The 12,461-nt window shown below is 56.6% G+C and overlaps 1 protein-coding gene and 1 long non-coding RNA gene across 3 annotated transcripts; both read right to left on the reverse strand.

Moving 5' to 3' along the window:
• Nucleotides 1-5,985: 5,985 nt before the first annotated feature.
• Nucleotides 5,986-7,674, reverse strand: LOC148182434 (uncharacterized). Its single transcript, XR_015774733.1, has 4 exons — nt 7,575-7,674; nt 7,198-7,489; nt 6,813-7,108; nt 5,986-6,732 (listed from the first exon to the last, which is right to left on the reverse strand). It is a non-coding gene; the product is annotated as an uncharacterized LOC148182434 (long non-coding RNA).
• A 568-nt stretch (nt 7,675-8,242) lies between these two features.
• On the reverse strand, nt 8,243-11,640 carry LOC148182435 (uncharacterized). Of its 2 annotated transcripts, XM_088068431.1 has the most exons (5): nt 11,254-11,640; nt 11,070-11,166; nt 8,809-8,917; nt 8,409-8,725; nt 8,243-8,319 (listed from the first exon to the last, which is right to left on the reverse strand). In XM_088068431.1, the coding sequence occupies exons 1-5, from the start codon at nt 11,353-11,355 to the stop codon at nt 8,315-8,317; spliced, it is 630 nt and encodes a 209-aa protein (XP_087924557.1). In that variant the 5' UTR covers nt 11,356-11,640; the 3' UTR covers nt 8,243-8,314. The 2 variants fall into 2 exon arrangements, 1 of the variants encoding a protein (XP_087924557.1); XR_015774732.1 differs by lacking the exons at nt 8,243-8,319; nt 8,409-8,725; nt 8,809-8,917 and adding an exon at nt 10,431-10,985 and having other exon boundaries at nt 11,070-11,640.
• Between the last annotated feature and the right edge of the window lie 821 nt (nt 11,641-12,461).

Genomic DNA, 12,461 nt, shown 5'->3' on the forward strand with positions numbered 1-12,461 from the left:
TGGAGAAAAGAGAGGAAAAGCAAGATCTGCCCTCCTCCCCTTATGTGGGGTGGGGAGGGGGACAGGGGATAAATTTGGTGGGGTCTGGGGTAGGGTAGGGTAGGGTAGGGTTGGGTTGGGGCCTCCACATCCGTCGTTCCAGCTCCTCTGTGATGGAGGGGTTGGATTGACTCCACCCTCAACCTGTGTGGGGATGAAGGCTCAGATTAACTCTGTGCACTTCCCATTAATTGGGACAGTGAGGGGAGAGAATCATCTCAGTTTGTGCTCACCTTGGTGAAGGCTGAGGGAGGGCTCTGTGGAGCGGAGTAATCTCTGTTGGGGCCTCCGCACCCTTTGTCGTTGCTGCTTTGCAGTGAGGATAATTTCTATCCTCATTTTCTGTGGAGAAAAGAGAGGAAAAGCAAGATCTGCCCTCCTCCCCTTATGTGGGGTGGGGAGGGGGACAGGGGATAAATTTGGTGGGGTCTGGGGTAGGGTAGGGCAGGGTAGGGTAGGGTAGGGTAGGGTAGGTGGAGCGGAGGAGTTGAGGCCTCCGCATCCGTCGTTCCAACTCCTCCGGGATGGAGGGGTTGGATTGTCTCCACCCTCAACCTGTGTGGAGATGAAGGCTCAGGTTAACTCTGTGCACTTCCCATTACCGGGGAGGGTGGGGGGATCGTCTCATTTGTGCTCACCTTGTTGAGGGATGGAGGCGATCTCCATGGAGCGGAGTAATCTCTGTTGGGGCCTCCGCACCCTTTGTTGTTGCTGCTTTGCAGTGAGGATAATTTCTATCCCCATTTTCTGTGGAGAAAAAAGAAAAGAAAAGCGAGATCTGTCCTCCTCCCCTTATGGTGGTCGGGGAGGTGGACACCTCGTTGTTGCTGCTTTGCAGCGAGGATAATTTCTATCCTCATTTCCTGTGGAGAAAAGAAAAGAAAAGTCAGGTGTGTCCTCCTCTCCTTACGGTGGTTGGAGAGGAGGTCACCTCTTTGCTGCTACATTGCAGCGAGGATAACTTCTATCCTCATTTCCCGTGGGGAAACAAAAAGAAAAAAAAAGAAAAGTCAGGTGTGTCCTCCTCCCCTTATGGTGGTTGGAGAGGAGGTCACCTCTTTGCTGCTACTTTGCAGCGAGGATAACTTCTATCCTCATTTCCCGTGGGGAAACAAAAAGAAAAGAAAAGAAAAAAGAAAAGAAAAGTCAGGTGTGTCCTCCTCCCCTTATGGTGGTTGGACAGGAGGTCACCTCTTTGCTGCTACATTGCAGCGAGGATAACTTCTATCCTCATTTCCCGTGGGGAAACAAAAAGAAAAGAAAAGAAAAGAAAAGTCAGGTGTGTCCTCCTCCCCTTACGGTGGTTGGAGAGGAGGTCACCTCTTTGCTGCTACTTTGCAGCGAGGATAACTTCTATCCTCATTTCCCGTGGGGAAACAAAAAGAAAAAAAAAGAAAAGAAAAGTCAGGTGTGTCCTCCTCCCCTTATGGTGGTTGGAGAGGAGGTCACCTCTTTGCTGCTACATTGCAGCGAGGATAACTTCTATCCTCATTTCCCGTGGGGAAACAAAAAGAAAAAAAAAGAAAAGAAAAGTCAGGTGTGTCCTCCTCTCCTTACGGTGGTTGGAGAGGAGGTCACCTCTTTGCTGCTACTTTGCAGCGAGGATAACTTCTATCCTCATTTCCCGTGGGGAAACAAAAAGAAAAGAAAAGAAAAGTCAGGTGTGTCCTCCTCCCCTTATGGTGGTTGGAGAGGAGGTCACCTCTTTGCTGCTACATTGCAGCGAGGATAACTTCTATCCTCATTTCCCGTGGGGAAACAAAAAGAAAAAAAAAAGAAAAGAAAAGTCAGGTGTGTCCTCCTCCCCTTACGGTGGTTGGAGAGGAGGTCACCTCTTTGCTGCTACATTGCAGCGAGGATAACTTCTATCCTCATTTACTATGTACATAAGAGAGGAAAGTCAGATCTGTCCTCCTCCCCTTATGTGGGGTGGGGAGGGGGACAGGATATCTCTGAGATAAATTTGGTGTGGTTCTGTCATAGAGTAGGATAACGTAGAGTAGGATAACGTAGAGTAGGATAACGTAGAGTAGGATTGGTGGAGCGGAGGAGTTGGGGTCTCCGCATCCGTCATTCCAACTCCTCTGATGGAGGGGTTGGATTGTCTCCAGCCTCAACCTGTGTGGAGATGAAGGCTCAGGTTAACTCTGTGCACGTCCCATTATCGGGGAGGGTGGGGGGAGAGGATCATCTCTGTTTGTGCTCACCTTGTTGAGGGCTGGAGGAAGTGATGTCTATGTGGATAATTTCCACATTTTGAGGATAATATCCTTATTAACTTAATTATATAGACTTATTATCTATGTAATTATATATATATACATATATAACTAATATAAGAGAGGAAAGTCAGATCTGTCCTCCTCCCCTTATGTGGGGTGGGGAGGGGGACAGGGGATAAATTTGGTGGGTTCTGGGGTAGAGTAGGGTAGGGTAGAGTAGGGTAGGGTAGGTGGAGCGGAGGAGTTGAGGCCTCCGCATCCGTCGTTCCAACTCCTCCGGGATGGAGGGGTTGGATTGTCTCCACCCTCAACCTGTGTGGAGATGAAGGCTCAGGTTAACTCTGTGCACTTCCCATTACCGGGGAGGGTGGGGGGATTGTCTCTGTTTGTGCTCACCTTGGTGAGGGCTGGAGGTTTGCTTGGGGCGGAGTTTGTGGTGGGGTCTCCGCACCCATCGTTGCTGCAGGTCTTCGGCTAGGATCAGTTTTGTGTTCTGTGGGGATCAGAGGAGCAGCTCAGATCTGTCCTCGTTCCCTTATGGGAAGGGTGGGGGGACACGGTGGTTTCTGTTTGTGCTCACGTTGGAGATGGCTGGAGGAAGTTGGGAGCGGAGAAATCTTTGTTGGGGTCTCCGCACCCTTTGTCGTTGCTGCTTTGCAGCGAGGATAATTTCTATCCTCATTTCCTGTGTAATAAATAGAAGAAAGTCAGACGTGTCCTCCTCCCCTTATGTGGGGAGGGGGACACCTCTCTGTTGTTGCTGCTTTGCAGCAAGGGTAACTTCTGTCTTCATTTCCTGTGGAGAACAGAGAAGAAAAAAGAAAGAAGAAAAAAGAAGAAAAAAAAGAAGATCTGTCCTCCTCCCCTTATGTGGGGCGGGGAGGGGGATAGGATATCTCTGAGATTAATTTGATGGAACGGAGAAGTTGCAGTTCCATTCCTGTTGTGCGCGTCGAAGCAGCGCACTCCACTAAGTCCGGGCCCGGACTGAGCGACGCCCCCCCAACACCCGCGTTTTATAGTCCGCCCAAGCCCCGCCCCTTAGCAACAGCCAATAGGAGCTCAGAAACAGCCTGGGGGGCGGAGCAACCAGCGTTCCACATTGTGAACTAACAGGGGGGGCGTGGGCAGAACGTAACCGAGCGATCTGATTGGTCGGGAGGTGGAGGGTTCGAAAAGGGGCGTGGCCCGGGTTGGGGGCGGGGACAGGTTTTACCGGGGAAGGGCCGGGGTCTCCCCGCGATTTTGGGAGCAGCTCCCGGTGCTCCTCACACCCTCCCCAGCTCTCCACGGAGCCCTGGAAGGGGCTCGGAGTTCTCCTCGGGGATCTCTAACTCAGACCATTCGGTTCTCCTCTCAATTTCCCATTTTTGCCAGTTTTATACTGGCCGCGGTGCCGCAGGGATGCTCGAGGGGTCTCCATCCCCCTGGATCTGGGAAATACTTGTGGGGGGCCGGGGACCGCTGTCCCTCTCCCTGCAGGGGATGTTTGGGGCCGGGGGTCGCTGTCCCTCTCCCTGCAGGGGGTTTGGGGGCGGGGGGGTCTCTGTCCCTGTCCCTGCAGGGGATGTTTGGGGCCGGGGGTCGCTGTCCCTCTCCCTGCAGGGGGATGTTTGGGGCCGGGGGGGTCTCTGTCCCTGTCCCTGCAGGGGATGTTTGGGGCCGGGGGTCTCTGTCCCTCTCCCTGCAGGGGATGTTTGGGGGCGGGGGTCTCCATCCCTTAGGACCTGGGAAATGCTTGTGGGGGGCCGGGGGGGTCTCTGTCCCTCTCCCTGCAGGGGATGTTTGGGGCCGGGGGTCTCCATCCCTCTGCTGCCAGGGGACACCCAGAGGGGTCTCGGTCCCTCTCAGCCCTGGGAGACGGAGACAGCCCCGCGCCATCCGTGCTCCTCTCCCCGCCTCAGGGCCGGGGGTCTCCGTCCTCCTGAGTCCCGGGGAGGGCTTTGGGATTTGTTTGCGGCGCTAGGGACTCGTTGGGAAAGCAAAGCTCGGTCACAACATTTGATGGGATTTTTTTTTTTGCCAATTTTATTTTGTCCGTGCCTCGGGCAGCCCGGAGCCATGGCCAAAGCCCTCGGATTTTGGGGAGCGGCGGAGGTGCCCGGGAAAGGCGGCAGAGAGAGGCGGAGCATCGGTGTCCGAGGGGCAGCGCGGTGTCCCCGTTGTCCCCCGGAGGACGCTCCCCGGTGTCCGCCCTCCTGCGCCCGGGGGATGCTCTGTCCGTGTCCGTCCCTGTCTCCCCGGGGGATGCTCCGGCCGGAGTCCGCGGTCCTCTGCGCCCGATCCCGGCACCGTCGTCCTCATCCCACGGGGATTTCCCGCCCGTGTCCGTCCTCCCTAGCCCGCCGGGGGATGCTCTCCGGTGTCCATCCTCCTCACCCTGCCGGTATCCCAGCCTTCCTCGCCGGGGGGAATGCGCTCGCCTGTGTCCGCCCGTCTCGTCCGGGCGGCGCGGTGTCCCCGTCGTCCTTGCCCCGGGGATGCTCCGGCCGATGTCCGTCCGCCCGGACAGGGATGCCCTGCCCGGTGTCCGCCCTCTCGCCCCGAGGAGGTCCTTGCCCCGGTGTCCGTCCTCCTTGCCCCGGGGATGCTCCGGCGGTGTCCGTCGCTGCCCCGGCCCTGCCCAGGTAACCCGGCCGCCTCTCCCCTTCCACATCCCGCCGCGATCCGGGACTGGACGCAGAGGAGCCGTCCCCCGCTCCCGCCTCCTTCCCAACCACCCTCCCCTGGGGAGTGCGGAAGCGGGGGCGGCCCCTCCTGGGCCCGGGGGATGCTCTGTCCGTGTCCGTCCTTCCCCCGGCCCGGCCCGGTGGCGGCGCTGAGGGTGCTGGGGCGCTCCCGGGGCTCCGGGTTCTGTCCTCGTCGGCCCTGGGGATGCGGCGGCGGTGCTCCGGGCGGGCGGTGTCGGAGCTCCGGGCGGGCGGTGTCGGAGCTCGGGGCGGGCGGTGCAGCACTCCGGGCGGGCGGTGCCGAACTCCGGGCGGGCGGTGCCGAACTCCGGGAGGGCGGTGCCGGAGCTCGCGGGCGGTGCCGGGGCTCCGGGCGGGCTGTGCCGGTGGTCCTCGGGGGCGGTGCCGGGGCTCCGGGTGGGCGGGGCTGGGGCTCGGGGGCGGGACCGGTGGTCCTCGGGGGGGGTGTCGGAACTGCCGGCGGGCGGTGCCGAAGCCCCGAGGCGGTGTCGGAGCTCCGGGCGGGCGGTGCCGGAGCTCCGGGAGGACGGTGTCGATGCTCGGGGGCGGTGTGGGAGCTCCGGGAGGGCGGTGCCGGAGCTCCGGGAGGACGGTGTCGATGCTCGGGAGCGGTGCCGGAGCTCCCGGAGGGCGGTGTCGATGCTCGGGAACGGTGCCGGATCTCCGGGAGGGCGGTGTCGATGCTCGGGGGCGGTGTCGGAGCTCCGGGCGGGCGGTGCCGGGGCTCCGGGAGGGCGGTGTCGATGCTCGGGGGCGGTGTCGGAGCTCCAGGCTGGCGGTGCCGGGGCTCGGGGGCGGTGCTGGGGCTCCCCCGCTCCCCTTGGGCTCCGCTTCGCTTCCCCCGCTGTCCCAGGACCGGTCGGAGCAGTAGCGCCCGCCGCCGCTCTTTATAGTCCGGCTGAGCCCCGCCCACTCGGCGACAGCCAATGGGAGCCGCGGGACAGCAATGACGGGCGGGACTAAGCTAATTTCGCATTGTGATGAAACAATGGAGGGCGGGGTCACAGCGAGACCGAGCGATCTGATTGGTCGAGAGTCTGAGGGGTCAATGAAGGGCGGGGCTCGGGGCGGGGCGGGAGAGGGGCCGCGGTAAATCCAGGATTTGGGAGCAGCTCTAGGTGCTCCCCGTTCCCCCCCGCAGCTCTCCTGGAGCCCCTTCAGGCCCTGCAAGGGGCTCTGAGCTCTCCCTGGATCCTTCCCCTTCTCCAGGGGAACATTCCCAGCTCTCCCAGCCCGGCTCCAGAGGGTCTCCAGTTCCTCTGGGCTCTCCCCAGCAGCTCCACATCCTCCAGGTGCGGTCTCACCTGAGCGGGGCTGAGGGCTTCAGAATCCCCCCGGAGCTGGGGGTCAGCCCAGAGCACCTTTGGTGTCCTGTCCAGCCCCTCAGCCCCCTGCACTCTGCCCATTGCGGCAGCTGTGGAAATGACTTCAGTTACCCAAAATATCCAACCTTATGGCGTTTATGTTTTTGTTTTTTATCCCGTTTTGGGAAGGTAAAAACCTGAATAAACCATTTTTTGGCACTGAACCCCATTGGTTATCGCTGGAGGGCGGGCGGGGCTTACGGGGCTCCATAAAGGCGGGAGCCTCGCTCCCCTCAGCGCCGCTCCCGCCGCCTGTGAGGCCCAGCCCCGCCATGGCCGCCGCGCTCCGGCCCCTCCGCGCCCTCAGCCGAGCCGCGCTGGAGGTCTGTGTGGAGCGGAGAACTCTGAGTTGAGGCCTCCACATCCTTGCTTCCAACTCCTCTGTGATGGAGGGGTTGGATTGTGTCCAGCCTCATCCTGTGTGGAGATGAAGGCTCAGGTTAACACTGTGCACTTCCAATTAATGGGGACAACAGGGGGATTGTCTCTGTGCTCACCTTGGTGACGGCTGGAGGGGATCTCCATGGAGCGGAGTAATCTCTGTTGGGGCCTCCGCACCCTCCAATGTCGATTCTTGGCAAGGATCATTTCTGTGCTTGTTTTCTGTGGGGATTAGGGGGGGTGTCATATCTGTCCTCCTCCCTTACAGAGGGGTCAGGGGCTGGATATCTCCACTCTTACTCCCCTTGTTGAGGGCTGGTTGAGGTCTGTGTGGAGCAGAGGAGTTGAGGCCTCCCCATCCTTGCTTCCAACTCCTCTGTGATGGAGGGGTTGGATTGTGTCCAGCCTCATCCTGTGTGGAGATGAAGGCTCAGGTTAACTGTGTCCATTTCCCATTAATGGGGACAGAGAGGGGAGAGGATCATCTCTGTTTGTGCTCACCTTGGTGAGGGCTGGAGGGGATCTCCATGGAGCGGAGTAATCTCTGTTGGGGCCTCCGCACCCTCCATTGTCGATTCTTGGCAAGGATCATTTCTGTGCTTGTTTTCTGTGGGGATTAGGGGGGTGTCATATCTGTCCTCCCTTACAGAGGGGTCAGGGGCTGGATATCTCCACTCTTACTCCCCTTGTTGAGGGCTGGTTGAGGTCTATGTGGAGCAGAGGATTTGAGGCCTCCGCATCCTGGTTTCCAACTCCTCTGTGATGGAGGGGTTGGATTGTGTCCAGCCTCATCCTGTGTGGAGATGAAGGCTCAGGTTAACTCTGTGCACTTCTCATTACTGGGGACAGTGAGGGGAGAGGATCATCTCTGTGCTCACCTTGGTGAAGGCTGAGGGAGGGCTCTGTGGAGCGGAGTAATCTCTGTTGGGGCCTCCGCACCCTTTGTCGTTGCTGCTTTGCAGTGAGGATAATTTCTATCCTCATTTTCTGTGGAGAAAAAAGAAAAGAAAAGCAAGATCTGCCCTCCTCCCCTTATGTGGGGTGGGGAGGGGGACAGGGGATAAATTTGGTGGGGTCTGGGGTAGGGTAGGGTAGGGTAGGGTAGGGTAGGGTAGGGTAGGGTAGGGTTGGGGCCTCCACATCCGTCGTTCCAGCTCCTCCGTGATGGAGGGGTTGGATTGACTCCACCCTCAACCTGTGTGGGGATGAAGGCTCAGATTAACTCTGTGCACTTCCCATTAATTGGGACAGTGAGGGGAGAGAATCATCTCAGTTTGTGCTCACCTTGGTGAAGGCTGAGGGAGGGCTCTGTGGAGCGGAGTAATCTCTGTTGGGGCCTCCGCACCCTTTGTCGTTGCTGCTTTGCCGTGAGGATAATTTCTATCCTCATTTTCTGTGGAGAAAAAAGAAAAGAAAAGCAAGATCTGCCCTCCTCCCCTTATGTGGGGTGGGGAGGGGGACAGGGGATAAATTTGGTGGGGTCTGGGGTAGGGTAGGGTAGGGTAGGGTAGGGTAGGGTAGGGTAGGGTAGGGTAGGGTAGGTGGAGCGGAGGAGTTGAGGCCTCCGCATCCGTCGTTCCAACTCCTCCGGGATGGAGGGGTTGGATTGACTCCAGCCTCAACCTGTGTGGAGATGAAGGCTCAGATTAACTCTGTGCACTTCCCATTAATTGGGACAGTGAGGGGAGAGAATCATCTCAGTTTGTGCTCACCTTGGTGAAGGCTGAGGGAGGGCTCTGTGGAGCGGAGTAATCTCTGTTGGGGCCTCCGCACCCTTTGTTGTTTCTGCTTTGCAGTGAGGATAATTTCTATCCTCATTTTCTGTGGAGAAAAGAGAGGAAAAGCAAGATCTGCCCTCCTCCCCTTATGTGGGGTGGGGAGGGGGACAGGGGATAAATTTGGTGGGTTCTGGGGTAGAGTAGGGTAGGGTAGGGTAGGGTAGGGTAGGTGGAGCGGAGGAGTTGAGGCCTCCGCATCCGTCGTTCCAACTCCTCCGGGATGGAGGGGTTGGATTGTCTCCAGCCTCAACCTGTGTGGAGATGAAGGCTCAGGTTAACTCTGTGCACTTCCCATTACCGGGGAGGGTGGGGGGATCGTCTCATTTGTGCTCACCTTGTTGAGGGATGGAGGCGATCTCCATGGAGCGGAGTAATCTCTGTTGGGGCCTCCGCACCCTTTGTTGTTGCTGCTTTGCAGTGAGGATAACTTCTATCCCCATTTTCTGTGGAGAAAAAAGAAAAGAAAAGCGAGATCTGTCCTCCTCCCCTTATGGTGGTCGGGGAGGTGGACACCTCGTTGTTGCTGCTTTGCAGCGAGGATAATTTCTATCCTCATTTCCTGTGGAGAAAAGAAAAGAAAAGTCAGGTGTGTCCTCCTCCCCTTATGGTGGTTGGAGAGGAGGTCACCTCTTTGCTGCTACATTGCAGCGAGGATAACTTCTATCCTCATTTCCCGTGGGGAAACAAAAAGAAAAGAAAAGAAAAAAGAAAAGAAAAGAAAAGTCAGGTGTGTTCTCCTCCCCTTACGGTGGTTGGAGAGGAGGTCACCTCTTTGCTGCTACTTTGCAGCGAGGATAACTTCTATCCTCATTTCCCGTGGGGAAACAAAAAGAAAAGAAAAGAAAAGAAAAGTCAGGTGTGTCCTCCTCCCCTTATGGTGGTTGGAGAGGAGGTCACCTCTTTGCTGCTACATTGCAGCGAGGATAACTTCTATCCTCATTTCCCGTGGGGAAACAAAAAGAAAAGAAAAGAAAAGTCAGGTGTGTCCTCCTCCCCTTATGGTGGTTGGAGAGGAGGTCACCTCTTTGCTGCTACTTTGCAGCGAGGATAACTTCTATCCTCATTTCCCGTGGGGAAACAAAAAGAAAAGAAAAGAAAAAAGAAAAGAAAAGTCAGGTGTGTCCTCCTCCCCTTATGGTGGTTGGAGAGGAGGTCACCTCTTTGCTGCTACTTTGCAGCGAGGATAACTTCTATCCTCATTTCCCGTGGGGAAACAAAAAGAAAAAAAAAAGAAAAGAAAAGTCAGGTGTGTCCTCCTCTCCTTACGGTGGTTGGAGAGGAGGTCACCTCTTTGCTGCTACATTGCAGCGAGGATAACTTCTATCCTCATTTCCCGTGGGGAAACAAAAAGAAAAGAAAAGAAAAAAGAAAAGAAAAGTCAGGTGTGTCCTCCTCCCCTTATGGTGGTTGGAGAGGAGGTCACCTCTTTGCTGCTACTTTGCAGCGAGGATAACTTCTATCCTCATTTCCCGTGGGGAAACAAAAAGAAAAGAAAAGAAAAAAGAAAAGAAAAGTCAGGTGTGTCCTCCTCCCCTTATGGTGGTTGGACAGGAGGTCACCTCTTTGCTGCTACTTTGCAGCGAGGATAACTTCTATCCTCATTTCCCGTGGGGAAACAAAAAGAAAAGAAAAGAAAAGAAAAGTCAGGTGTGTCCTCCTCTCCTTACGGTGGTTGGAGAGGAGGTCACCTCTTTGCTGCTACATTGCAGCGAGGATAACTTCTATCCTCATTTCCCGTGGGGAAACAAAAAGAAAAAAGAAAAGTCAGGTGTGTCCTCCTCCCCTTATGGTGGTTGGAGAGGAGGTCACCTCTTTGCTGCTACTTTGCAGCGAGGATAACTTCTATCCTCATTTACCATGTACATAAGAGAGGAAAGTCAGATCTGTCCTCCTCCCCTTATGTGGGGTGGGGAGGGGGACAGGATATCTCTGAGATAAATTTGGTGTGGTTCTGTCATAGAGTAGGATAACGTAGAGTAGGATAACGTAGAGTAGGATAACGTAGAGTAGGATTGGTGGAGCGGAGGAGTTGGGGTCTCCGCATCCATCGTTCCAACTCCTCTGATGGAGGGGTTGGATTGTCTCCAGCCTCAACCTGTGTGGAGATGAAGGCTCAGGTTAACTCTGTGCACGTCCCATTATCGGGGAGGGTGGGGGGAGAGGATCATCTCTGTTTGTGCTCACCTTGTTGAGGGCTGGAGGAAGTGATGTCTATGTGGATAATTTCCACATTTTGAGGATAATATCCTTATTAACTTAATTATATAGACTTATTATCTATGTAATTATATATATATACATATATAACTAATATAAGAGAGGAAAGTCAGATCTGTCCTCCTCCCCTTATGTGGGGTGGGGAGGGGGACAGGGGATAAATTTGGTGGGTTCTGGGGTAGAGTAGGGTAGGGTAGAGTAGGGTAGGGTAGGTGGAGCGGAGGAGTTGAGGCCTCCGCATCCGTCGTTCTAACTCCTCCGTGATGGAGGGGTTGGATTGTCTCCACCCTCAACCTGTGTGGAGATGAAGGCTCAGGTTAACTCTGTGCACTTCCCATTACCGGGGAGGGTGGGGGGATTGTCTCTGTTTGTGCTCACCTTGGTGAGGGCTGGAGGTTTGCTTGGGGCGGAGTTTGTGGTGGGGTCTCCGCACCCATCGTTGCTGCAGGTCTTCGGCTAGGATCAGTTTTGTGTTCTGTGGGGATCAGAGGAGCAGCTCAGATCTGTCCTCGTTCCCTTATGGGAAGGGTGGGGGGACACGGTGGTTTCTGTTTGTGCTCACGTTGGAGATGGCTGGAGGAAGTTGGGAGCGGAGAAATCTTTGTTGGGGTCTCCGCACCCTTTGTCGTTGCTGCTTTGCAGCGAGGATAATTTCTATCCTCATTTCCTGTGTAATAAATAGAAGAAAGTCAGACGTGTCCTCCTCCCCTTATGTGGGGAGGGGGACACCTCTCTGTTGTTGCTGCTTTGCAGCAAGGGTAACTTCTGTCTTCATTTCCTGTGGAGAACAGAGAAGAAAAAAGAAAGAAGAAAAAAGAAGAAAAAAAGAAGATCTGTCCTCCTCCCCTTATGTGGGGCGGGGAGGGGGATAGGATATCTCTGAGATTAATTTGATGGAACGGAGAAGTTGCAGTTCCATTCCTGTTGTGCGCGTCGAAGCAGCGCACTCCACTAAGTCCGGGCCCGGACTGAGCGACGCCCCCCCAACACCCGCGTTTTATAGTCCGCCCAAGCCCCGCCCCTTAGCAACAGCCAATAGGAGCTCAGAAACAGCCTGGGGGGCGGAGCAACCAGCGTTCCACATTGTGAACTAACGGGGGGCGTGGGCAGAACGTAACCGAGCGATCTGATTGGTCGGGAGGTGGAGGGTTCGAAAAGGGGCGTGGCCCGGGTTGGGGGCGGGGACAGGTTTTACCGGGGAAGGGCCGGGGTCTCCCCGCGATTTTGGGAGCAGCTCCCGGTGCTCCTCACACCCTCCCCAGCTCTCCACGGAGCCCTGGAAGGGGCTCGGAGTTCTCCTCGGCGATCTCTAACTCAGACCATTCGGTTCTCCTCTCAATTTCCCATTTTTGCCAGTTTTATACTGGCCGCGGTGCCGCAGGGATGCTCGAGGGGTCTCCATCCCCCTGGACCTGGGAAATATTTGTGGGGGGCCGGGGGTCTCTGTCCCTCTCCCTGCAGGGGATGTTTGGGGCCGGGGGTCGCTGTCCCTCTCCCTGCAGGGGGTTTGGGGGCGGGGGGGTCTCTGTCCCTGTCCCTGCAGGGGATGTTTGGGGCCGGGGGTCGCAGTCCCTCTCCCTGCAGGGGATGTTTGGGGCCGGGGCTCGCTGGCCCTCTCCCTGCAGGGGATGTTTGGGGCCGGGGGTCGCTGTCCCTCTCCCTGCAGGGGGATGTTTGGGGCCGGGGGGGTCTCTGTCCCTGTCCCTGCAGGGGATGTTTGGGGCCGGGGGTCTCTGTCCCTCTCCCTGCAGGGGATGTTTGGGGGCGGGG

This window comes from Pseudopodoces humilis, chromosome 30 (assembly GCF_049639895.1).
Source record: "Pseudopodoces humilis isolate 2021_Gansu_Grassland_sample_001 chromosome 30, ASM4963989v1, whole genome shotgun sequence".
Taxonomy (NCBI): Eukaryota; Metazoa; Chordata; class Aves; order Passeriformes; family Paridae; genus Pseudopodoces; species Pseudopodoces humilis.

Excerpts from the sequence above, each read along its gene's own strand:
- LOC148182435 (XM_088068431.1), bottom strand. The coding sequence starts at position 11,355 with ATGAGGATAGAAATTATCCTCGCTGCAAAGCAGCAACGACAAAGGGTG. Across the intron at positions 11,167-11,253 it reads TTCCTCCAGCCATCTCCAAC|AACACAAAACTGATCCTAGC; the intron begins GTGAGCACAAAC and ends TGATCCCCACAG. Across the intron at positions 8,726-8,808 it reads CGCCTCCATCCCTCAACAAG|GTTGAGGCTGGAGACAATCC; the intron begins GTGAGCACAAAT and ends ATCTCCACACAG.